General features: G+C 46.1%; 1 protein-coding gene and 1 non-coding gene across 2 annotated transcripts in view; both read right to left on the bottom strand.

Moving 5' to 3' along the window:
* Stx8 (syntaxin 8) overlaps positions 1–27,090 on the bottom strand; it is a 248,941-nt gene that overhangs the window by 220,938 nt on the left and 913 nt on the right. The window contains exons 2-4 of the mRNA XM_006973499.4: positions 22,898–22,997; positions 18,900–18,994; positions 8,281–8,391 (exon numbers count right to left, since the gene is read on the bottom strand). Coding sequence (XP_006973561.2) covers positions 8,281–8,391; positions 18,900–18,994; positions 22,898–22,997 — 306 coding nt within the window. The remainder of the gene's footprint in view (positions 1–8,280; positions 8,392–18,899; positions 18,995–22,897; positions 22,998–27,090) is intronic.
* On the bottom strand, positions 13,787–13,893 carry LOC121831842 (U6 spliceosomal RNA). Its single transcript, XR_006075446.1, has one exon. It is a non-coding gene; the product is annotated as a U6 spliceosomal RNA (small nuclear RNA).

Raw genomic sequence — 27,090 nt, 5'->3', positions numbered from 1 at the left:
AAAGCCATCACCTCCACCCTGAAAAGCTGCAGCCAGACACAGACATAGGACGGCCAAGTTAGAGAAGAGCGGGGTTCGGATTCTCTATCAGGAAATGCCAAATCGGCCGATACTTAACAGTTACAATTGTTTAAGATTATTATCAATTATTATTACTATTGTGTATATAATGCGGCCAGAGGACACACTGCAGGGTCAGTTCACGCCTTCCTTCCACTTTTATGTGGATTCCAGGCTCAAACTCAGGTTGTCAGGGCTGTCTGACGGGTGCTTTATCCACTGAGGCATCTTACCAGCTCACTTGTTTTTGAATACTAAACCGCTTTTCGTTAGACCGTGGGTCATATAACTCCACGGAATATTGCATGCAACTCTACTTAGAGGATAGTATAATACAACTCCATTGCTTTGGAGAAGAATGCAAAACAACAACTCTCCTTGGGGAGGCTAAGTGCACAGGCTAACAGGTGCAGGAACTGAGGGCACAGGTCTAAACTGGTTCTAACCCGCTGGGTGAGAATTTCCAAATGCCATCAGCACTTCCAATGCATGTGCCCTCAGACCCAGCCACCCGCTTCTGAGATTTTTCTCCAGGGAGATATTTTGACACATGGGCAATCTCTTATATCCCAGATTATCTGAGTGGGCTAGAGGGAGACAGTCCCATATATCCCAGACCAGCACTGAACTTCTGTACTAGAAACTATTGAACTTTTTTGGTAATTAAAAAAAAAAGATTGAGAACATACACAACATATTAATTAGACACTAGTTAAATAATTATGGTATGTTTGCATGACAAAATATACTAAGACTAAAAAAAATAACAAAAACCCCCCCACAAATCTCCTGAATGGGAAAAAAAAATCTAAGATACATAATCAGATATAAGAAGTTATTGTCAGCCGGGCAGCGGCGGTACACACCTTTAATCCCAGCACTCGGGAGGCAGAGGCAGGTGGATCTCTGTGAGTTCGAGGGCAGCCTGGGCTACAGAGTGAGTTCCAGGAAAGGCACAAAGCTACACAGAGAAACCCTGTCTCGGAAACAAACAAACAACAACAAAAAAGTTATTGTCAAATGAAATATATAATATGCTCCCACTTGTATGAGAGACGGTAGATAATAAGAGCATATAGTCCTGTTTATTGGTATAAGCTTCAGAGAACCCTAGAAGGATATGCAAAAACAGTAATTACTTGGTGTGAGAGTGGAGGACAGAAGGGGAGGACCTTCCTGAATCCTGGTAGATGAATATTTTCCTCGTGCAAAGTATCTTCCTCTCCTATGGCTCTGCCTGGAGTGCACCTAGAAGCTGCTGCATCCATCTGGAAACCATGAGAGGATTCAGGCTGAAAGAGGGGGAGCACTCGGAGCAAGGCGAAGGAGCCAAGCCTAAGGACGGCAGCAGCAGGCAGCTGAACTAGCCCGCGTTCTAATGTGGAGCCTCCTACACGGGAATGTTTCCTTTCAGCGGCTTTGGTAGCGTTATGTTCCCTGTGGCCGAGAGAATCCTAACTGCTTGACCGACCAGCAGAGTGAACCAAACTCATGTCCTCTGTGGGCACCTGAATTCACATGCAAACATGTGACTTCAGTTTCTTGTCAACAGCCTAATTTCATTCACCTTACGGCTTACAGTGCTTAGATATATTCTACTCACCCATTGCCACCTAGGCTGATTCCCAAACACAGCCACATGCATAGTGCTGAGATAAACTTAGGTATGCAAGCACCTAGTGTATGGCTGATTGATTCCTCTGGGTATGTACTGAAGGAGGGTACCACTGGATCAAATGGTGGCTCTATTTTTTTTTTTGAGGCACCTCCATTATGCTGTCCATGACAGCTGGCGTCATCTACCTCCCCCAGCAGTTCCTCCCACCCTTGTTACTGTGTGCTTTCCAGATGGCAGCCATTAGGGTGAGCTTGAGTCTTAATTTGATTTGCATCCCCCAATAGCTAAGGATGAAGACCCTTCTTTTCTTAACTGGACTATTAACTATTAGTTCTTTCAGTATTTACATCTCTGTCAGAAGAAAACCTGGTAGGGTCTCTCCCATTCTGTAGGCTGCACCATCACGGTCTCCTTTCCTGTGTGGGAGCTGTTTGTTTCTTTATTTGAGTGCTAGGAGCTGAACCAGGACTTCAGACTCTTATCCACACACCCAGCCGCCACCAGCCCCTTATTTCAATGCGTTCCCCCTTGTCAAATTGTACTATCTCTAAGCTATCAGGGTCCTATTTACCACGTCCTGCCTATGCCTCTATCTTGAAATGTTTTCTTCTAGATGACTCAGAGTTTGGGGTCTAAAAGTTTTCGATCCACTTTTAATTGATTTTTGGGCCAGGTGGGAGACAGACACCTAGCTTCTGTCTTTAAAAGGTGGGTATCCAGTTTTCGTAGCACCATTTGTCGGAAGAGGCTGTCTTTTCTCGGGGTGGAGAATCAGATGGCTGCAGCTGTGTGGATATGCTTCTGGACCCTTGATTCTGCTCCACGGGTCTGTGTGTCAGTTTCCGGGCCGGTCCCACGCTGGTTTGCTGGTGCGGCTCTGGCACCTAGGTCTGATATTGATACCTCTGCTGACTGCTGCCCAGGAAGGCAGCAGGACTGCACACTTATCTATCATCCCTCAAAATAACCGGGGAGGCGCAAAGTCCACACTTCCTCCAGACACAGTTCAGTATCTTACCAAGCGGGCATCCACGGGCATTATAGCCCTCAGCTTCCCTCACAGGAGGGTCGGAGCTACCTGACTACCTCTGGCCAATGGGCCGAGTGTAAGCCATCCGCAGGTCAGATCATCGCAGAGGGTGTAAATGCTCCACATCCTCCCTCTTCTCCATCCACAGGGCACATGAGACCTTGTGTTATAACAGCACAGCCCTGTGATGAGATGACCTGGACCTCTGAGTTGCTGTTTGAGTGAACAAGTGAGCAGAATAGGAAGAAAGCACTTGTGTGAACACACCTGATATTCCTTGCTGTTTAGTTCCCAAAGCATTCTATCACATCTTGGATCGGCTCTTTAATTAACAAAAATTTGCGCCTGCTGTATACTCCACTCTAGGATAGGTCTTTGAGGAGACACAGAGGGAAGCAGAGAGGTGTTCTTTCATTCAGCAGAAACTCTTTAAGCACTGTGTGCTCTTCGATCCCTGGCATCAGGATACTTAAAATCTCCATCAGGAGACAGAATTACACTTGCTAAGGGAAAAGGCGAATGATGAGTGCTGAACCTGTGGCCTTGCCAGCTCAACAGGCTCCCCACTGACACAAGCGGCAATGCGCTTCTCTGCTGAGTTCACTCTGCTGTGGATTTCTAACTTCCTACCGTGGTGTGTGTCGTGTCACTGTATGGGCACCCAAGGGGGCAGCTCACTGGACTGTGCCCCACTAGGCTACAGAAAGTAGGTGCTCTATGCCTGTGCCGGCTTCAGGCTGCCACATGCCCAGAAGCAAGGATGGCACCGGGCACATACTAAGCATCGTGTGCTTTATCCTGGCATTCTTGCATCCTTACCCACTGTTTCTTACAGTGCCAGGAACTTCAGTGGAACTTCAGTGTTCTTAGCTGCCCTTCGGACCCCTGGGCCTGTCTACCCTGGGTTTACTTAAACAGAAAAAAGCAAAGCCTCACTGAGGTCAGCACACCCTTCCAGAAAAGCTAGGGGGCTACCACATTTCTGGGCATAAATAAAAGGGGAAAATACTCAGTTTACATACTGTCTGAGCCAGCTAGTGGAGTGAGTGCATATTCCTTAGCAACTTCCTGCTGATTGAGGTGTTAGCATCAATACTATCAAGCATAAATGCGTGATTCCTTAAGAAAGCTATGTACTATTGGGTACAGATCCTTCTTACAAGCCATTAAACTGATATAAAACATTCCATGATCAAAATGAGAGAGGGTGTATTTTTCCAACCTGGGCAGGTTCACTCCTCCTTGGGTAATCTGGAGGTCCCCCACTACCAGGTCACCATAATGATGCCAAACTTAATGCAGACACTTGATTAGCAATAGCACACTCAGCCCAGAACTCCTGGACTCCAGAAATTCTCCTGCCTCAGCCTCCTAAGCAGTTGGGACTACAAGTATGTGCCATCATGCCCTACAAGAAAGGTTTCATATATACATACATATATATGAATTCACAGAGAATTCACAGAGATCCACCTGGCTCTGCCTCCCAAGTGCTGGGATTAAAGGTGTGCACCACCTGCACCACCACCACCACCACCACCACCACCACCACCCGGCAAAAGGTTATATTTTTAATGTAAGATTTAATATAATTTTTCTTGTGCATACTTGGGCTGCCCACACAGTGATAGAATACATACTATATGGTCCATACATTTTTCAGTAGCTCAAGAGAAAAGTGTATGTCTAAAATTAAGGTGCTTGCACTCGAAGGAAACGTGACATTTCGCCATCACTGCCTTTTGATTCTAGAAGGCAGCCAGCCATCTTGTAAGCATCCCCTTCCAGACATAAAACTACCAACACAAACCCCAAATAACTTCCTGTTCCCCATAGTCCTCTATATGGTTGGTAGTGTGAAGATTCAAGCTCAGCCAATTAGCCACCCACGACAGCCGCCGAGTTAATCGCATAATCTCAGAGACGGTCCCGGCGCAGTGGAGTATGCGGTGATTCTCCTTTCTCTTTACAAAGCCCCAGCTAATTATGAGGCCCGGGCAATGCTCCAGACGCAAAGGGCATCGAGCGGGCTTTCAAGTCAGAAGCTGTGCCCGTGCTTATCGCCTTCCAGGGGACACTGTTGCACAGCGGCTTCTTTAACAAGCGCCCAAATTCCCAAATTAGCCAACCATTGCTGATTTAGACCCACCCAGGCTTACTGCTCTACAGTAATGATGGGTAATCTGCGAGGTAAAAAAATGAAGACTCTGTCACATGATGGCTACACATTCAATTATGTGATCAGCAAATTAGTGTCTGCTTAAAGGAAGTGTTAATCCAAACTGACATTTGACAATATGCTTCTCTCCTTAATAAGCTCTGTCTGTGAAGAGGAGAAAGGAGGGAGGCACAGCAGGAGACTCCTGGGGATGAGGGACAGGGGGTTCACAGAGCACACAGCAGCGGGGGCCTGCGGCTTCAGCATCCCTTCACTCACGCGCTACCCTTAAGATTTCTACGCCAGCAATGATGCCATCTCCCTGCCTAGGCGGAGCAAGGCAACCGACCTGGGAGGTCATTTTCATGACCCTGCAGCTGAGTTCCCAGGGACTTTCCGAATAATATTGCGGAGTAGCTTCTATCTGGTGTGCATTTCCTTACCGGCTGGATCTCCCCAGACTGTCTACAGGACTTGCACTTTTTGTACAGGTGGCACAGAAATACACTTCTGTTAGTGTGTTTAGTGGGCACCATCGAACTAGCTAACCCCAGCCCAACAATGATTCACCAAGGAAGTAAAATTAGCTTCCTAATCCTCTAGCACTCTCTTTCCTTTGTGTTTCTTTATCTCCAATGATTTTGCGTTTTCATGGTCACTGGCACCTATTTGCCACATTGATTTCTTACACAAGCCGGGGGTCATGTTTTGTGAAATGGGCCGCCACCCCTCAGCCACCCCCTTCTTGATAGTGCTTATGTACTTTTTAAACACAACTTCTCTGGAAGCTTACTGAATGGAAAACTGCATGTGTGCATTGCCCTTGGCTCTATCAGCCAGTGACCTTAAATGTTGCAACCTCAAGAGTTCATTTACTGAAGCTTCCACTTCTTCTTGGTCTGGTCTCCCAACCATTTACCAACAAACTAACAGGTAATTACTTTAGGTCTCAGTGGATCAACCTTAATACACGAGACCAATAGGAGCCGGTCCTAATGGCAGGAATTCAAAAGTCCTCAGGCAGAGGCAAGAGTGAGTTCCAGGACAGGCTCCAAAACTACAAAGAGAAACCCTGTCTTGAAAAACAAAAGAGAAAACAAACAAAAAGAAGGTAAAAATAAAATTTTAAATAAAATTAAATGGTAAAAATAATTTTTTTTTCCTTTTTGATTTTTTTTTTTTCAGACAGGATTTCTCTGTGTAACTGCCCTGGTCATCCTGGAACTCACTTTGTAGACCAGGCTGACCTCAAACTCACAGAGATCCACCTGCCTCTGCCTCCCAAGTGATGGGATTAAAGGTGTATACCACCACCACTCGGCTAAATAAATCTTTAAAAAAAAAAGGGTTTTATATCTAAAATCCAACCTCTCCAACAGACTGACTTTAGAACTGACTACCCCTCCAGCCTCCTTCTGAAGGTAATGCTGTAAAGAGCAGCGTCTGGTGCCTAGAAAGCAAACAGAACAAGGTATGTGCCATTACTGTATTCTCTGACGGGAGACAGAGGGTCTAACCTGCTACCTCCTAGATACCTCAGGGAGCTTCCCCAGCCTCGCTGCTCTCCAGACCTGGGTGAGTGCATGGCAGACACCTGCACTTGCCCCTTTTCCTTCTGTTCTTGGTGAGCCTTTTGGGTGGCTCTGATGCACAGTGCCACAGTTATGAATAAATGATGCAAAGCTATTAGATATGGTGGCACAGGTGCTTAATCCCAGCACTAAAGAAGGCAGAGGAAGGAGTCCAGCCTGGCCTACATAGAGTTCCAGGTCTTCTGGGACTACAGTCAGATCCTGGCTCAGAAAAACCGGGGGAGGGAAGGGTACAAAGCAGTAATTTTCAAATCACGCAAGACCCTGTGAAAACAGACACTAATCTACAATCTGGGACCTGTGATTCTGAATGTTAACCTGTGACCAAGGTGCTGCCACTCATGCTCTGGCATAGATTAGAGATACAGGGATGCAGAGATGCTGAGACATGGAGATGCAGAAGCAAAAAGTCACAGAGACAAAGAGACACTGAGACAAAGACACAGAGACACAGAGACGCAGAGACACAGATGCAGAGACACCGAGACAAAGAAACACAGAGACACTGAGACAGAGACACTGAGACAGAGACACAGGACTGCATCCACCATGACCACACTGGGCTCCTTGGCCGCCACTCTCCATGAAACACATCTCCCACCAACTGCCTCTACTAACTCCTTGTTGAGATGGTGCCTGCCTCTGTGGCCCAGGCTGACTGGTAAATCCCAGGACTGCTCTTCTTCTCCTAAGTGCAGAGATTACAGGAGTGAGCAACTCTGCCTGGCCTGTTCTCTTCCTCACAGTCAGATTCTTAGTGGAAGGCGCCATTTCTTCTCACCGGGAATTCCTCTGCTTACCTGTCTCGGTTGGCCCACCTGGATCACCGTCTGCACACTTCACCCCCTTGCAGCTACAGGACTGAATCCTGCCGGAGGGCACTGAAGAGCCTCCGCTGGCCCCACAAGCTTCTGCCTGCATTTGAAAGCCTTGTCCAGGTACCACGCCTCATTCCCTGACCTGAGCTTTCGTCCTTCACAAAACCGACTTAACTTCACCATTTTGTAAATTCTGACACCTTGGTTGGCCAGCTCCTGAAGGGCTGCTCCCCTCCAGCTGATCCTAGGACAGTGCTTTGCAGGCCTGGCTGTTTGGTTTATGACAATCACCTGGGACCACCCACCGCGACCCGCCCGCACCTGGAGTGAAGTCTGAGGCAGGCCCTTGCAGCGTGGCCCTTGCTTGGGAAGCTACATCATTCCTAAGAACTAAGCAGAAAGCGGATTCCCCCAACTCTCCAAGGATCCCTCTGGTCGTTGCTAGAGGCCAGAAAAGGAGAGTTTCTCCTCTGGCTTTGTTTCCGTCTAGGATGTTCCCAGCCTTAGGTTCCAGAAGCAGGGAGAGGCCAATGCTCAAGATGTAACAATTTCTCCTTCATTGGCTCCAGCAGTGCGGGCAGAATTCAGAGCAGCTGTCAACTATATGCAGTGCCAATCACTGGCTGGCAGAGAACCTGGAGAAGCCAGCCCGCGAACCCCTCTCTCTGTGGCCCCGCCCTTGCCTCGACAGGTCACCATTTTCAACAAGCCAACTAAAATGTAGCAACTTCAACAGTTTACAAGACAGAAAACTCAAAATTGCAAAAGGAAACTTCTGACTGTATTCTCGTAAGTATGCCCCACCTAACATGAGCTTGAACTGAACACCCAGGCTTACTAAATCTGGAAAATTAATGAAAACTAAACTCAGTAGGAAAATACAGTCAGACACTGTAAACAAGCTGACTTTATGCGGAATGGAAGCCATGCGGAAAACAGCTGTAGCGACGACGGCACAGAAGTCCTCGGGGGCCGGGTGTGCCTGTAAAGGAAAAGCGTCCTACCTGATCAGATCTGGCTCTGCACCCTCGTTCTTAAACGATGCCAGGAGCAGTCGCTCTCGGGTGACAAGGTCATCCAGCAGGTTCTGTCTTCGATCCCCCTCCAGTTGTGTTCTGCAGACGCTTGTTAAGGTCCAACAGTGGGTGGCTGAGCTCACGTTCCCTATGACTTGATTAACTCTGCCAGTCACCTGCATCCACTACGGGCTCCACCCGCGACCACCCAGAAGAGGCTGTTTTCTTTTCCCGACTTCCATCCTTCAGGTGAAGGCTGTACCGCAGTAGACGGATGCAGAAACATGACACAGATTGCTGTTTGAGTCTTTTGACTGAAAACTACACGAGGAAAAGCTTTATTTTGTTTTATATTTCTTTTATATTTCTTTTGCCAGTGAGCAGTAGACCAGGGCCAGGGCAATCCGGCTGCAGGAGTCCTTAGGCTAGAGCTACAGGTGTTCGCTTTCGGGGTGTCTGCATACTCATCGGTCCCCCAAAATGGGGCCTGCTGGGATGAGGCTTGCTGAGGAGGAGTGAGGCCTCCAGTGACTGATTCCTAGTTAATCAAAAACAAACCCAAAACACCCTCCGGAGAAGCCTAAGGTTTGGAAAGGGGGAGGGGGTCTCCACCCTATGTAATAGCTCGGAGAGAGGCTTCCTGAAGGCTGTTTTCATGCAACTGTGTTCTCTAAAAGCTGTTTCTGTCAGCCCGTTAGTTTAAAAGTACTTTGGGTCTTTGTGGGAAACTACAAGTGAGTTGTATCTGACTTGTGTCAGTCTAGAAAATGTGGCAGACTGGGGATGAGGAGGACTGAGCTTACTTTTGGAGCCAGCTCCTCCTTTAGGTACACACACACACACACACACACACACACACACACGCACGCACGCACGCACGCACGCACGCGCGCACACACACACATGCACACACGCGAGAAAAAGTAAATAAAATGTGAAAGAAGAAAACTCCACCACAGTTCAGGGTACAGAAAGTCAACAGTTTTAAAAGGATCTGTCTGACTTCAGACACAAAAGGAAAACATACCACTTCAAATCTGTTGTATCTGGCTTTCATTTTTTTTTTTTTAACCAAATGGCTGTTTCATCAAATCTGAAGGGCTGGCAATGTGAAGCAGTGCTGGCCACTGATACCAATCCGAGCAACAACGTAAACACGAGAGACGGCTGCTGGAGATGACAGGGTCTCCTCTCTTCAAAGGGGCTGGCAAGGTGGTTCAGCGGGGAAGGGTGCTTGCCACCAAGCCTGAGGACCTGAGTTTGATTCCTGGTACCCTATGGTAGAAGAGAACCGACCCTTCAGGGCCTCTAACTGCCACAGTGCACCATGCTATGAGTGTGCCCACATGGGCATATCACACATACACAAATAAATAAATGTAATAAAAAAAAATGTTAAAGGGGCTACAAAACGTTGTGTTCAGGCCCCAAAAGTTTCTGCGAACTTGACAGAACCAAGGATTAGACTCATTATTGCCTGTGAGGGAAATGCACAGCTCAGGGATCTACCAGTTCTGCTGTTAATTTTGTACAGAAAAGTGCTGGCCAGCCAGTGGGAACAGTAAACAAATCCAGGCAAAAAAATCTCCCTCGGTAACGGAGTTATTAGAAAAACCATAAATCTCCTAAACCCGAGTCTTTGAGCCGTAGTCACTCTGCATATTAAAAAATAATAATAATAAATGAATTCTCTCAACATCCCAGCATGCCACACTTCCCTGGGTCAAATCACTTTTCCATTTTCCACTGACGGCAGTGGCAGTCACCAAGCTCCCCATCTTGGAAATCATGAAGTGGCAACTGTAACTAAGAAACAGAAACCTCAAATATTCCTCTTCTTTAATAAAAAGGGCCAATATTTGCCTTTCGATCAGTGCCAATCAAGAACGAGTATCTATGTCTTTCAAATTATTGATAAACTACCAATAAAGCAGGAAGCGCTCATTCAATTTAAACCAAGTTCCCTGGGTAACAGGGCAGGGAGAAAACAGAAGCCGCGGCAAGAATTATACAGAAGACGACAAAGCAGAGATTCGAGATTGTAGGGCTATTGCTTGGGGCCCAGTATCAGCTAGCCTCGCCCACATGCTCTGCTCAACTACCCTGTCCACCTTTCACTTTGTAGAGACTTCAGTATCCAACCACTCATGCGAACATACACTGGACAGATGCTGAACAAAAATCCAGTGTTCAAATTATGCACAAATCCAAATGGCTCTGGAATTTAAACATTACAAGATAGCCGGGCGGTGGTGGCGCACGCCTTTAATCCCAGCACTCGGGAGGCAGAGGCAGGCGGATCTCGGTGAGTTCGAGGCCAGCCTGGGCTACCAAGTGAGTCCCAGGAAAGGCGCAAAGCTACACAGAGAAACCCTGTCTCGAAAAAACCAAAAAAAAAAAAAAAAAATAAACATTACAAGATAAAATTGTAGAAGCATTATTAGGAGGATACAGAGGGGAATATTTTAAAAATCTTGAGTGAGAAAAATCTTTGCAGAAAAGAAGGAAAATCTACAGATATTGAAGAAAAACCTAGAAGCTAAGCTGTGACTACATAATTCGTGTGTGTGTGTGTGTGTGTGTGTGTGTGTGTGTGTGTGTGTGTGTATTATATACTTGCATGAACAGTACATGGGCCCAGAGAAACCAGAGGCCTGTCTTGGGTGCCTTCCTCTATTGCGTTCCCCTTTATTTTTGAGACAGGGCCTCTCACTGAACCCAGAGCTCACTGACTGACTCAACTGTGGAGGCTCATGTGTGAGGGCTGGGGTCTGAACTCAAGGCCCCAAGCTTGGCCAGCAGGGGCCTGGTCCACTGGGCCATCTCCCCGGTCCAATTCTATAGAAGTTGAAGTCTCTGAAAAATAAAATTACTAATGACCAAAAGTAGGCAAAGGACATAAAAGAACAAAGAAAGGGGCCCTGAAACCTCCAGGGGAAAGACGGCTCCATGTGGGTAAAAGAAACACAAACTCGAAACCACCAATTGACAGGTACGAGCTGCCAGTGCTCTTAACCTCCGAGCCATCTCTCCAGCCTCCAGAAAACATAATAATAATAATAATAATAATAATAATAATAATACCTCTAAAGGTACACTCTGAAATCTAACAGACACAAGTTACAGATTTAAAAGTCGTGCTCAGAATGAGCCACCACTCGAGACCAATGTGGAAGTCAGCATGAGCTGGTGGCCGGGTCTGCGGATCAGTCACCGAAGACCCCTGACACTACAGGAGCCACACGGATCCCCTTGGCCAGTTCTCGGTGTTTTCCTGACTGCAAATGGAGAGCCACACAACAGTCTGTCATCTTTCGGCCCTCCACCAGGGCTTCCTCCTCTGCGTTTGCTGGACACTAAACATCCAGGGCTTCCTCCAGCCCAGGGCTGCCGGCACTGCTCACTGCCTCTTACCACTGAGTTCAATCCTGTTTCGATCAGTACACCAGGTACAGCAGGAGCATCCCTAAGCCCAAATCCAAACTCTCCAGTGCTCTGAAAGTCGTTAACTTTGGACCACTTCATCAGGAGACCACAGGTGGAAAATTTCACAGCATGAATCTTTGTTTCATGCACCAAATTGTTTCAAATCGTCTATAAAATTAACTCTATGCGACGTGTAAAATAAACACACATTTTATGCTTACACTTGAGTCCCCTTCCAAGATGTCTCATCATGTACATACAGCTATTCCTAGATCTGAAACACTTCCAGTCCCATGTATTTTTGACAAGGAACACAGCCTAGTATGCCAATTCGGAATATCCCTAGAGACTCCCGCCAAACCTTGGAAAACTACACAATCAGCCACTCTGCCTCTTGGTTTAATATTTCATTTTAACATACTGAAACAACAGGCCCCCCAAGGAGATAGATGGAGGGGAGGTGGAAGACTAGAGAACTGTGCCATAGATGGTCTACGCTGCAGACATGTGGGCACGCCTGTGATAGCTGGGTAGAGTGAGGAAGTATAGACCAGCTGCGTCTAAGGCTAAGAAGGGTAAATAAAACAGAGGACCCAGCTGGGGGCTCGTGCCTCTTCCACTAACATGGTGAGTAACAAGCAAAGTCAGAGAACAGACAGACAGGAGGACGTTAAACTAACTGCCATGGCGCTTTGCCAACGGCGAGGTTGATTTTTCATGTAATCTGGCCAACTCATGGAAATGTAAGATCTGATCTCATGGCTGGAGAGATGGCTCAGTGGTTAAGGGCACTGGCTGCTCTTCCTAGAGGTCCTGAGTTCAATTCCCAGCAACCACATGGTGGCTCGCAACCATCTGTAATGAGATCTGGTGCCCTCTTCTGGCCTGCAGACAGAACACTGTATACATAATAAATAAATCTTAAAAAAAAAAAACTTAAAAAAAAAGATCTGATCTCACATGACCAACTCCTACTACCCATGTGTACAAGCCCAGCCTCTCTGCTTCCCCGGGCACAGCACTGCACCTACTGGTATCCTTAAAATACGCAACAAACACAGACAAAGCCTTTAGAAAGTATTTTCACAGGACTTATCTTTCGGCAACCACTAGTGTTTAGTCTTGGGATTGGCAGGATGTCTCGGTGAGTAACGGTGCCTGCTACAGAGTGTGAGGACCTACGCTCAATCACCAGAGCCCTCATAGTGGAAGGCGCGACCTCCGTACACACCCGCACACAAGATAACAATGCAATTTAAAAACCGTGAGAATTTAGCCTGGATCTCGGGACTTGAGACCCCTGGAGAAGGAAGGCTGCAGTTGTTCCTCCATGCTGTCACAGGGAAGCTGTGAGGAGACAGCTTAGGAACTGAGAGGCCAAGAGAGTCTCATGGCTCACCTTCAAAAAATCGTTTTAGGTTTATTTTACCTTATGACCGTTTTGCCAGCATGTACGGGTCTGCTCCACATATGACCCTGGTGCCCTTGTAGGTCAGAAGGCCGCACTGGATCTCCTGGAACTGAATCCACCGTGTTGGGGCTGGGAACTAACCCATGTCCTCTGCAAGAGCAGCCAGTGCTCTTAACCACTGAGCCACCTCTCCAGCTCCTCCTCACTTCTTTTTTGTAAATTATCAAAGTCAGTAAGGCACTGGGAGGCTGGACTGGCCTGATTACTACTGATGAGTAGCTTGTTTTCCTACATGTATTTATTTGTGTATGTGTTGTACAGGACTAGTGCAGACATCAGAGGACCACCTGGAAGACAGGTCTCTTGTTCCACCCTTGTGTCCTGGGGATCAAGCTCGGGCCATCAGGCTTGGTGACAAGGGCCCTTATTTGCTGAGCCACTTCAGCAGCCCGGAGGACTATCTCAGTGATGGATGGGGCTAATCCCACGAGGATCTTTTTTTTTTTTTTTTTTTTTTTTGGTTTTTCGAGACAGGGTTTCTCTGTGTAGCTTTGCGCCTTTCCTGGAACTCACTTGGTAGCCCAGGCTGGCCTCGAACTCCCAGAGATCCGCCTGGCTCTGCCTCCCGAGTGCTGGGATTAAAGGCGTGCGCCACCACCGCCCGGCGAACGCTTCACGAATTTGCGTGTCATCCTTGCGCAGGGGCCATGCTAATCTTCTCTGTATCGTTCCAATTTTAGTATATGTGCTGCCGAAGCGAGCACTCCCACAAGGATCTTTAAAAAGACTTCTTCAACTCTCCAAAGCAGGATTAGTCCCACCTCTGAGATAATGAAACTCAAGCCCATGGAGGCTGAACTGCTCTCTGGCCTCAAGGGGCAGAGTTGGCCCTCTGCCTCAGCTCTGTGTGGTCCCCAAGACAGTGTGGATCCCTCAGCCACCATGATCCCAGACTTCCAAGTGGGAGAGCGGCTACCAGTTACACATTTGACCACGTATGGAATGGAAAAAAAAAATCAACAACAAACAAAATGACCTACTATTGTGGAGAAAAATGATAAGGTTTTAATACCAAAATCTGCAAAGAGATCTAGTGACTATAAATGATAAATCTCTCCAAACGCAAGCACCATGTTCTTATTTGTTCCATGTTCCCAGATGCCACTGAAAACTGTCACCGAGTCAGTGTTAGAGAATTCCAGCTCCACTGCAAGCCCAGTGATGCTTCTAGAATCCCCACAGCTCTCTGCTCCCACAGTCACTCAGGCTTATTACACAGTGATTACCACATCTACCCACCCACCCATCATTTTCTTTAAAATACAGAGTTGAGGACCACTAAGAGATTTCTTAAAAAATTATCTGAGCCGGGCGGTGGTGGCACACGCCTTTAATCCCAGCACTCGGGAGGCAGAGCCAGGTAGATCTCTGTGACTTCAAGGCCAGCCTGGGCTACCAAGTGAGTTCCAGAAAAAGGCGCAAAGCTACACAGAGAAACCCTGTCTCAAACAAAACAAAACAAAACAAAACAAAATTATCTGTACAGGCCCTCTCCTAAGGCACGAAAATACCTTTTGATACCAAATATGCTTGTAAAGAGGTTGTTTTCACTCTCCTATAAAAAGGTAAAGGCCAGGTCCAGAAAGATGGCTCCGCAGTTAAGAGCACTTACTGCTCTACCAGAGGACCTGAGTTCAGTTCCCAGGACCCACATCAGGAAGCCCTCCACGGGCACTAGCACACACTCACACAGACACATTTTTTTTAAAAAGGTAAAGGTGCTGGTTTTGAAAGGCTCACAAAGGACGAGCTCCATGAAAAGCCGGTAGAGAATATTTTTAGTACTACATGAGATTCCACACAAGGCCTCCCACAGCACAAGCTATTCTTGCAACCCGGTCGGGCAAGGAAAAGAAAAGCTGGAAACAGAAGTGCGTTTTGCTGCGCACAGTGGCTCACAAAGGCTGAGAAGTAGAGGGACTGCCTAAGTTTAAGGCTAGCTTGAGCTACATTGTTAATTTCAGGCCTGCCTGGGCTACAGGGTGAGGTTAATTAACTGTTTTAGAGATGTATCGAGCAGAACTGAGCACCCTGACTACAGGTCTTCTGTCTTATTGATCAATGACGAGCTAATGGAGTCAAAGCGAACAACTCTCCTTTTGAAAAACAAAATAACAGCAAAACCACTTTTCACGAAAGAACATGACATCTCATGCCTGAGCTCATGAATCTAGCTGTCCAGAAAGGAACTTTCAGAGGACTTATCTTTCTGGTATCTCCTGGTAGTTTCTGGAGAACTTCATGACTACAGGAGGACAAAAAACATGTTCAGGAAAGTCCCATCAATTCTCAACTATGCAGCACAGTAAGGAAACATGCTGCCCAAATATTCAAAAGTCACCCAGTGCTGGGTGTGGTGGTGTTCTGTAGCTGGAGTTTTTCTGGCCCCCAGGCAACTTTACTTATTAACATACAAACATATAACATAAAATCACATTTCAGTACAAATAAAATATCACCATAGTGTTCACCTTTAAATCTCAACACTCAGGAGGCAGAGGCAGGCAGACCTCTGTGAATTCTGGGCCAGCTTGGTCTGCATGGCGAACTCAGCCAGTTTCACAGTGTCTCAAAAAAGAAAAGTCACCCAACATTAATTGTTTTCTAGAACAGCATTTAAAAGTCACCCTATCCGGACTAGAGACACAGCTTGATGGTTAAGAGCATTCAGGTCTCTACACATATACTAAACAGCTCACAACTGCCTCTAACTCCAGTTCTAGGGGATCCAACACCCTTTCTGGCTTTCTCAGGGACTATGCACACATATACACACAAATACAAATAAATAAAATTAAAATAATTGTAAAGAGCCATTCTATTGGTGATTTGTGGCCATTTTTAACTAAGGATCACAGTATCCTAAGGTATAACTAATACGCCATGGTGAACAGAACACTGCTCCACCTCTTGATGAAGAAGGCTCTCGTGGGTCTATGTGGCAGCAGGAAGCAGCCGTCAAAGGCGAAGAGGACAGGTGACTATGTTACCTCTGCTAAAGAAGAATTCGGCTTCAAACAACACACTTGGGGCCAGAGAGTCGTGGGTTCGAATCTGACTCTTGTATCCCTAGCTGCAGGGTCCTGGGAAAGTTACTGAGGTATCCAGGATTCCCCTCTTTAGTATAAAATTCCCTGCTGGGTGCTGGAATCTCTCCACCTGTATCTGTGACATGAGGCGCCAAGGTTGACATGGCCAAGTTACCTTTTTTTAAAGAAGAAGTCACCCAAACCAAGCATATGAAGTAATTAGAACTGACGAGCTTCCATCTGAAATAACTTAAATCTGGAGGAAGACTTGAGTTATTAAAAATGTGTAAGAGGAAGGATGTTGGAGAAATGGAAAACTAAAAGATGTTGCCTGGGGCTGGAGTCGTACAGCACCTGCTTAGCATGTCCAGGGCTCTAGGTTCAATGCCCGGTCCCGAACCAGCTAACAAACAAAAAGGTTGATAATACTACCGAAGTCACCACTACCTTTTTCAAGCTAGCAAAGGAAGGCTTCCCTGAAAACAGGTGTAAGAGCGCCCCCTTGTGGTGTATGATCTGAATGTCACCTTTTCTACCTGCAAAGCTCAACCATGGAGGAGGGGGGATTATTTTCTAAAGCTTTTATAATCCAGTTGAGTTTTTTTTTTATTTTCCTAGGAAATATCAAATTACCAATATTCGTGTTCTTACAAATCTTTTGGATGTTTTAAATAATGAGGCCAGCGTATTTGGTGTGTAGTGTGTATTAATACGGCAGTCTGGGACGTTATTCTGAGATCAACACAACACCAAACGTCCATTATAACAGATGGTCAGACTGAAAGTGTTCAGGAAAATGAGGCCAAACATTACACTCTCAGTACTCTCTGTCTACTGTCTAGCAGGGGCTATTAACAGAGAACAGCTCCTGGGTTATATACGTCTCTTGTTCTACGGGTCTAGCACACATGCACGCACACACACACACACACACACACACACACACACACACACACAAATGTGTCTAACTGCTATAGTGTGCTCTATATACATATATAGTGGATTATAATTCATTATCTTAATGGAAGTCAGCAAACAGGTACTAACTGCCCATGAGACAATTTTTAGCTACCTTTCTAACGCATGCGCTGTGGTACACTAAAATGGGTCGGTGTGCCTTAAGCACATGTGCAAACCTCCCAGTACTGACTTCTGAAAGAATAGAAACGAGCCCCACCCACTGGAAACCGCTCAAGGTCTAGGGATTAAGACCTGTTGACTCGGGTAAAATAAAAGCTCTTTATGTAACAGACTAACAGGGCAGTAACAAATGATACCGCATGGGGGTAAAATTACAAGCCAGAATGTTCCAACTGCGTCTGAAAGAAGGCCCCCATTGTTTACTAAAATTAAACTTTTATTTGAATCCTCAGCAGATTAATAATTAAACATTTGGAAGACCATGCGACTAAGCCATGCCAACCTGCCTGCTAACATGAAAGGGCTCATTTGGGAGAAAACGGAATTTTGAAACACCTTTAATTGTCTTGTCAAAAAACGCTGTATTCCTACATTTTCCCACATTTAAAGCCAGGATATATAATTTCCTCTGACACCCAAAATCAGGTCTTTAGCACGAATCACAACAACTTAAAGAAACACAACTATGGGTCAGTTTGCAACTCGGTATAAACCAGGTTTAGAGAATTAGTGCAGGTAACAGGTCCATCGTGAATTTCTTTTTAAAATGTTTGTTTTGAGATTGGGGTGGGGGGTGGGGGGAGTGGAGTAGGGTAGGGTGTCTAATTCTGTAGCTCACTATGTAGCCCAGGCTGGCCTTTAATGCTCTATCTTGCTTCAGTGTCTTCAGTGCTGGGGTTACAGATGTGTGCAACCACACACAGCTCACAAACTGCTTGAGTATCTGACATCTCACCGGAGGTTAAGAAGGCCCAGCTTTCTTTAACCAAGTCCCAATACACTCTTCACCCCCAAAGCTCCCAAACTAGGGGCACTTATCTCGGTCCCTGAAAGAATGAAGCAAGCAAGCCATATCTCAGTAGTCTACAGGTGGATTTTTACAAAACAAAAAAGACATGCAGCTTCTACTGTTATTGGCCAGAAAGCAGGTTACTAAATCTCCTGAGGGCTGAGACGTTGCTCAGTTGTGGAGCGATTGGCCAGCATGCACAGGGCCCCGGGTCCTATCCCCAGCACCTCACAAAACTGGATGTCCTGGAGTATAACTATACCTGAGTTCTCAGGGGGTGAGGGCAGAAGTTCAAGCCACCCTGGCTACAGAGTGAATGCAAGTCCAGCTTCGGCTACTGAGACCCTGTCTCAAGGGGGGAAAAAAAAGTTCTGGAAAATCCAGCAGGGAATCACTGTTGAGGATTATCATGGAAGTCCTGTGGCTGGAGCAGCGGCTAGCCATCCTCACTCAAGGCACCAGAGCAGGGTGCAGATCTACACACAGAGCACTGACCGGGAGCGGGAGCTTCCTGCCAGTCAGGGTTACACCCAGACCAATCCATCCCTTAGGTGGGTCTCCCCTCGCCAGCACAGTCACTGGAAAGCAGTGAACAGACACTTACAACAGAATTCAAGGTTAGAGGCAACAGTGTGGAGACCAAGTCCTCCTCGAGCTGTGGGAAACTCTGAGTGGCCCAGGCTCCTTCCTCTCTTAAATAAGACTGTTCCTCCTCCCACTCCAGGGAAGGTGGACACGTTTACATGGATACATCTGACGTGTTGATACGGCTCTCAGCAGTAAGTCCTTCAAAGTGTCGATCTTTACCTTCAGGTTCTTCAACAAAGTTCTGATGGTCAGGGTAAGCTGCAAAGAAGAGAACACAGCCTGAGTCCACCAGCCAGAGGGGTAGCATCTGCTAAGTTAGGAAGGAAGGCCTGGAGGACAGGTTCAGGGTTGTAAAGTTCTCAATGGCTTCCTGGTCTAGCCACCCACCCGGAGCTTGTACCCATGGTGTACCTGCCCAAGGCGACCTGGTCCACATGGGAACACAGCTATGGAATGGAAGTTGTCAGCTTGCATTCATCCTCAGCTGGAATTCTGTCCCCAGAGCTTCCACATACTGCATTTTATCCACCCTGGAGCCATGCAGGAAATTGTGTTCCCTCAGTCCTTGCTCAATAGCAAAACCCCACGGTTCCCTCAACCATGCTTCAGATGACAAGGTGTCAAGTCCTATTACCGTTCTGACCGGTCTCGGAACACTCTGGTATATTTATAGCTCATGTGAACACTGGAGAGTACATGCTCTTTTTCCATGAGAGGAATGTTAACCACGCATGAGTCTTCTTCCAGGACTAAGGGAATTGTCTCCAGTCATCCTAAAAACCCAGAGGGAATGTCTGTCCGTGACTCTAAAGATGAAGAAGAGGTGGGGAGAGACCCTCTCTGACAATTGAAATGTGAAGAACAAAAGTACCCATTTAAATGGAAACATATTTGACCAGGGACGAAATGGGAGGAATATTAAAAAGGCAGAACGCCGCTGTTTTCACTGCGGCTTGCTAAAAGCAGCGGTTATGCTGGGCATGATGGGGTACGCCTGCAATCCCAGCACTGGAGAGGCAGGAGGATCCCTAGGACAAGGTCAGCGTGTAAGTTCACATAGTGAACTACATAGTGAGTTCAAGGTCAGCCAAGGTTACATAGTGAGACCCTGCCTTAACAAAACAACAAAGTAGCAGTGTGTAACTCAGGGAGAGGCAGGAGGCCCTCCTCTGATGAGCAAGGTCCCCGTGTTAAGACACTGTCCCTGTCCGGTGTCAGCAGTCAGGAGAAGCCCAGGAAACCAAAGGAGCCCCCCACAGAGTTGATGGGGAGCTGAGGGGAAGGAGTCCTCCATGTATTCAAAAAATAAAGACAAGCAGCAGCAGAAAGTGTAACAGCTGGGCGCTGTAGTTTACACCTGTACCCTACTTGGGAGGCTTCAGCATGGGGTGGGGGGCAGCCTGGGTAACACAGCTCCCAAACTCTTTCTTTCAAAAAGACACCACACATAACGCACGCGCGCACACACACACACACACACACACACACACACACACACACAGAAAAATAAATGTAATTTTAAAAATTTTAAATCACGTCATAAAATGAAATGTCAACCAAAAAGAGAATAGTCTAGAAACTAATTTATTGTAATGCCAAAGGTGATCATTTCTTAGTAGTAAGATTTCAAATTTTGTAAGAAAATAATCTTTGCCAGGGCTACAGGGCTTCACAGAGAAACCTTGTCTTAAAAAACAAGCCGGGCGTTGGTAGCGCACGCCTTTAATCCCAGCACTCGGGAGGCAGAGGCAGGTGGATCTTTGTGAGTTCGAGGCCAGCCTGGGCTACCAAGTGAGTTCCAGGAAAGGTGCAAAGCTATTTTGATAATCAAGAGAAAAATTCCTTTGTTATAATTAAACAGAAACTTCCAGAACAAAGAAAAACAAATGCAAAACCCGGTTCACACTTTAGCTAACATAACCCTAGACATAAGCACTGACTTTAATCACTGAAAAACAGACACCCCCCCCACCCCCCCCACCCCCCGCACACCAATCCCACTCCAGGATGACAAAGACTCTTAAAACATCACCAGACTCAGAACTGCATTAAAAGGACAGGATGCTACCAGGAACGAGAATTTATTCTTGCAAGTTAAGAACGGTTTAGTGCTAGAAAACCTCAAAAGAAAGCTTATGGTGTTAATGACCAAAAATAGGATAAACATATGATTAATACAGTGTGGGGAAATTAAAAATAAAGCAGAAAGAGAAGCTAAGAATAGACACTATTGTCTATCTAACTGTGATCTAGAAGTTCTTCCTAAAGGAACAAGACGAAGAGAATGTGGAAGGGCTCAAGGGAGATTCGAGTATTATTTGCAGACAGAGAATAACGGACTTGGGAAAGTTCAAGAGAATCAGCTTGGGGCTGGGGAGACGGCGTAGTCAGCAGAGTGCTTGCCACACAAGCAGGAAGGCCTGGGTTTGAATCCCAAGCACCTGTGTGAGAGGCCAGGCGTGGTGGGAATCCCAGCACTGGGGGGTACTGTGGGGTAGGGACAGGAGGACTTATGCGGCTTGCTAGCCACCTAATCTACTCAGATGGGTAGATTCCAGGTTCAATGAGAAATCCTGTGTCCAAAAAAAAAAAAAAAAAAAAAAAAAGGAAAAGAATTCAGTACAGTGATCAAGCCTGGCATGGTACCTCTCACCTACTAACTACACCAGCATTTGGGACATAGAGGACGGAGGCAAGAGGGTAAGGAGCCCAGGGCCAGCCTGAACTACAACAGGAATTCCAGACCAGCCTGGGTGTCAATGAGATCCTGGGAATTAATTAGTAAACTAAATGAAACTTTTAAAAAACAAAATATAGTAATAATACCAACAAAATCTAAAACAATATGTAGATTGGTTTTGGCACACGGTAACTATGCCGTAAATACTACTGCAAGAGGGCATAAAAAGGAAGCACTAAGTATTATTTAAAAAGCCAAGTCAGTGGTGTTGGCGCACACCTTTGATCCCAGCACTCGGGAGGCAGAGGCAGGCGGATTTCTGTGAGTTCGAGGCCAGCCTGGTCTACAGAGTGAGATCCAGGACAGGCACCAAAACTACACAGAGAAACCCTGTCTCGAAAAACCATTAAAAAAAAAAAAAAAAAAAAAGCTAAGTCAATGGTAGTGACACACACCTTTAATTCCAGCACTGAGGAGGTAGAGGCAGGCGGATCTCTGTGAGTTCCAAGCCAGCCTGATCTACAGAGTGTTTTCTCTGTGTAGCCAGGGAAACCCTGTCTCGAAGAACCTACCCCACACACAAAACATCTGTAATCCCAATGCTTTCGGGACTGAGACAGAAGGATCATGGTTTAAGATTAGCTTGAACTACACAGCAAGTTCCAGGCCAGTCTGGGCTACAAAGCAATACCCTGACTCAAAAGTAAAGAAATAGAATTACAAATGAGAATAAAAATAAGACAAATGATATGTATGCAAAATAAGTGCATATCATATTGTATACATGATAAAACACCTGCAGTCATTTCTTTGGTTTGTCGTTTAACCTGTTTGTTGCTGAGATAAGATCTCCCTCCCCAGCCTAAACAACTGGATAAGAAGTTATTGTGAACAAAATACGAGGGGCTGGGACTCGGCTAGGGGACGTGCTTGCTGCACAAGCCTGGGAACTTGTGATTGGCCCAGCAGCCAGGCACAGCAGCATGCGTCTATGCGGCTGTAACCCCGGCACTGGAAGGGAAGGGAGACCAAAAGGCCCCTGGAAGAACTGGCCAGTCTAGCCAAGTCTGTCGGTGCGGTGGGCTCCGGGTTCAATGGCAGACCCAGCCTCAAAAAGGCAAGGTGGAAAGTCACGGAAGAAAACTACCAGTGTCAACCTCAGGCCTCCAAACACATACAAACACCCAGGAACATACACACACACATCCAACAGGATGATGCCAGCAGCTGCCAACAGTGTTGAATACAGTGTGAACACTGCAGCTGTATACAAAGTCAGTGAATGAAATATACACCATTGTATATCTTAGGGGAGTAGTCATAATTTACCAAATGGGGAGAAAATAAAATTAGATACAACATACCAAAAACACACTCCAGATTCATGCACATACACACACACACACACACACACACACACACACACACACACACACACGCACACGTGTGCCCCAGGCGCATTAACCCTTCTGCAGTGTTACCTTAGGTGTCTTTTCGCCTCTTCTTTCACACTGATTCCGTTCTTGGATTTTCTCAGCAATTTCTTGGGCAATTTGGCAAGTAGAATCGTATGTGGAGAACCTGAAATCAAAGTCACACAAAGAGAAAGAGGTTTAAATTTCTTTAAATAAAGTCCGGGTGTGGTGGCAGAGGCAGAGGCAGGCAGATCTCTGTGAGTTCAAGGCCAGCCTGGTCTACATTGTGAGCTCTAGACCAGGCTACATAAGAAGACCCTATCTCTAACCTATCTCGGAAGGAAGGAAGGAAGGAAGGAAGGAAGGAAGGAAGGAAGGAAGGAAGGAAGGAAGGAAGGAAGGAAGGAAGGAAGGAAGGAAGGATAGAAAGAAAGAGAAAGAAAGAAAAAAAGAAGAAAGAAAGAAAGAAGGAAGGAAGGAAGGAAGGAAGGAAGGAAGGAAGGAAGGAAGGAAGGAAGGAAGGAAGGAAGGAAGGAAGGAAGGAAGGAAGCAAAAAGGACTCATAATAGCAGCATGTACTGAATGGTGCTTCCTATGTACCAGGCACCATTCAGAATACTTCACTGATGACAACTTGGTTAATCCACACAAGAACTTGTGTGGGGCAGGGAACACGACAGGCTTAGACAGGAGGAAACCAGGTACAAAGAGGCAGAGGTGACTTGCTCAGAAGGAACAAAGGACAGCAGCAATCAGATGTGTCTGGTCCCAGAATCTGGGCTCTTAAGGACTTTACTGTTACCCACATAAGTAAAACATTTGCATTTGTACCTTTGGTTTGATGTTATTTGGGGTTTTCTGTTTTGTTTTAAGAGGATCTCCCTATGTAACCCAGGCTGGCCTTGAACTCATAATTCTCCTGCTTTCACTTCCTGAAAGCTAGGATTCCAGGCCTGCAACAGTAGGCTGGGCTCTGCATTCACTCCTCTGTCAGACAGACAGCCAACATTGCTGAAGGGCCTGTGCTGAACCCGACCTTGTTCCAGGCGCTGTCAATTCAAAAGAGCAAGAAACAAAAAGGACAGAGTTGGGGTTTCTCAGCCTGCATTCTAGTGAAAGGAGAATGGCATACAACAAATGCATGGTATAGCAGATGTGGGTTTGACTTGTGCTGAGAAGAAACATGGGAGATGAAGGAACACAGTGACAAGGAGGTGCTATTTCAGGGCAGGAGACACTGAGGCAAGGTGAGAACGGATGTGCAAATTCAGGCAACAGGGACAGCAGGAACTGTGTATTTGCAGCAAAATGCTCTAGCTGACTGGGTCGGAGCTGACGCCTCACCCTGCCACAGTTCTCTCGGAACCCTGACTGGCCTTCCACTTCCCACTCAACAGTGTTAGGGGCTTTGAAAGATTCAAATGAGGGCCTAAAAGAGGGGCTGGAGAGATGGCTCAGTGGTTTAGAGCACCGCTGCCCTTCCAGAGGACCTGGGTTCGATCCCAGCACCCACACGGCAGTCCACCGCTGTATCACACCCTCTTCTGGCCTCTGTGGGTACCAGGCAAGCACGATGCACAGAGAGGTATACATGCAGGCTAAAACACCCATACACTTAAAACAGAAATAAATGAACACCCAATAGTACCCAGAGTTTTCCTTATTACAGCACTTTCACTTCCTGATTTTCACAAAACACTGGTGTGTACACACATTTCATCTCTTATACCAGTCTGCTCTTAAGAAGCAGGGACTCTTGTGCTCACATAAACAATGTACTTTCCAGATCCGTCCATTGCAAAATATTGAAAACTGCTGTTTGCCCTACTGTCCCGGTTTCACGCATAAGAAAATAAGCAATTTATTCCTTAAAATATTCCAGTAGTGGACATGCCTATTAACCCAGCTACTTGAGGCTGAGACATGAGAGTCTTAACTTCAAGGTAGTCTACTTGAGGCAGCTTGAGTAATTTAGTGACCTGTTTCAAACTTAAAGGCACAGTTCAGTGGGAAGCACTTGCCTAGCTTGGGCAAGGCATTAGGCTCAATCACCAGCACCAGGGTCTAGCTTAGGCAAGGCACTAGGCTCAATCACCAGCATCAGGGTCTTGGGCAAGGCACTAGGCTCAATCACTAGCATCAGGGTCTGTCTTGGACAAGGCACTAGGCTCAATCACCAGCATCAGGGTCTAGCTTAGGCAAGGCACTAGGCTCAATCACCAGCATCAGGGTCTTGGGCAAGGCACTAGGCTCAATCACTAGCATCAGGGTCTGTCTTGGGCAAGGCACTAGGCTCAATCACCAGCATCAGGGTCTTGGGCAAGGCACTAGGCTCAATCACTAGCATCAGGGTCTGGCTTGGGCAAGGCATTAGGCTCAATCACCAGCATCAGAGTCTAGCTTGGGCAAGGGCTCAATCACCAGCATTGGGGTGGGGGGTTGTCTAGCTTGGGCTCGGGATATGGCTCCAGGTTCTACACAGAGACTTTATGCTGTGAGCTTCTCAAGCCCTTCAGTGGCAGGGTCAGCCCCTAACCCTGGACTCAACGTATACATCAATATGCATCATTCAGTATATTCAGGAATAGGTGTGTATATGAAAAAGAAGGTGGTGAATATATACATCATATTAATATATATAATATATATGTATAAAATTTTAAACCAGTGGGGTAATAAGGAAAATAGTCCTAGCCCTGGATTCCCTACATTGTCCTTGTTTGCTTCCACACTATCATCTATGAAGACAGGAGCTTCAGTCTGGCTATGCAAAGGCAGATCAAACATATAAAATCCATAACAAAATCCTGTCAAATAGGAGACCTAAATTGAGTACCTCTAGAGTTAGGAGGTGGGTGGAAGACATTACTGATGTCAGAGGCGCTCAGATGGGCTGGGCCGCAAGAGGGCATCTTGGGCTGACTTCCAGACTAAAGCAGATTTCTGTATGGGGAGGAGGAGTGAGATCTAAACACCACGGAGGAAGGCACACGGCGCATGCAAAGATTAATCGAAGAAAGCATGTCTGGCCAAGAAGTAGCTCTGGCGGGAGGGTCCATTTAAACAGGACAGATTAGCAGAGGTTAGTTTCTGCACAGCCTGGCCCAGTAGTCTAATGAGATGAGACTTCCGGGAGAATTTTACCCCAAGATACTGAAGCATTTGAACTCTTTTACTGTTGGTCTCAACTGTTTGACTCAGCGGCTTTCTCATTTGAAAGTGGAGAAAGCTTTCTTGTCCTGTTAGGGACCCAAACTAATGGTCTTGCATATGGTAAGCCCTACTACCACTGAGCTAAAACTGAAATAAGTTATGAACATTCAGATGATGTACTGACACACATGCAAAAATCATGTTTTTAATAATAGTTAATGAGGGGCTGGAGAGATGGCTCAGAGGTTAAGAGCACTGGCTGCTCTTCCAGAGGTCCTGAGTTCACTTCCTAGCAACCACATGGTGGTTCACAGCCATCTACAATGAGATCTCGTGCCCTCTTCTGGCTTGCAGGCATACATGCAGGCAAAACACTGTATGCATAATAAATAAATAAATAAATAAATAAATAAATAAATAAATAAATAAATAAAAGAATAGTTAATGATAGGGAGAAATGCTTCCTGTTGTGTAAAATACAAGCAAGGTACAGATTCAGACCATAAATGAATTGAAAAAAGTTAACATTGATAAGTGATGAAGATGCTATTTATTTTCTTTCCTGTAGATACTCAGTAGTCTCTAAATTTTCTACCAGGGGTGTAGACAATAGTTGAAACTTGATGAGGGAAAAAAGTGTTAAATTCAGCGATGGGCTGGGCATGGTGGCAGAGGCCTGTAAGCATACCACTTAGGAGACTGAAGCCAGAGGATCAGCAATTTAAGGTCAGCCTGGACTCCCTGAGACATTGGAGCCCAAACAGACAAAAAAAAAAAAAAAAAAAAAAAAAAAAAACACCACGAAAATTTCAGCAACTAGGCCAAATAGCATAGATCCCAGGTAACTCTAACTTTGACCTTGATACCCACTCTCCCAATACTCAAAATTGTCTGCCACCAAACATTTATAAACTGCACCAGAAACACCAACATAAGGCATATCCTCCAACAAGAACATCACAGAAATACAATGTTATAAATTATTAAATGGGAAAATCAAGACGGTACAGCACTGTGTTCCCTGTATAAAGACATTGTTCATCACTCTGTCCTTGGGGCTTCATTGCTGAATAAATGGCCTTATCGGGTGCTGACTTCTGCACTAG

This window comes from Peromyscus maniculatus, chromosome 8 (genome assembly GCF_049852395.1).
Source record: "Peromyscus maniculatus bairdii isolate BWxNUB_F1_BW_parent chromosome 8, HU_Pman_BW_mat_3.1, whole genome shotgun sequence".
Taxonomy (NCBI): Eukaryota; Metazoa; Chordata; class Mammalia; order Rodentia; family Cricetidae; genus Peromyscus; species Peromyscus maniculatus.
This window is presented reverse-complemented; position numbering and strand designations above follow the sequence as displayed.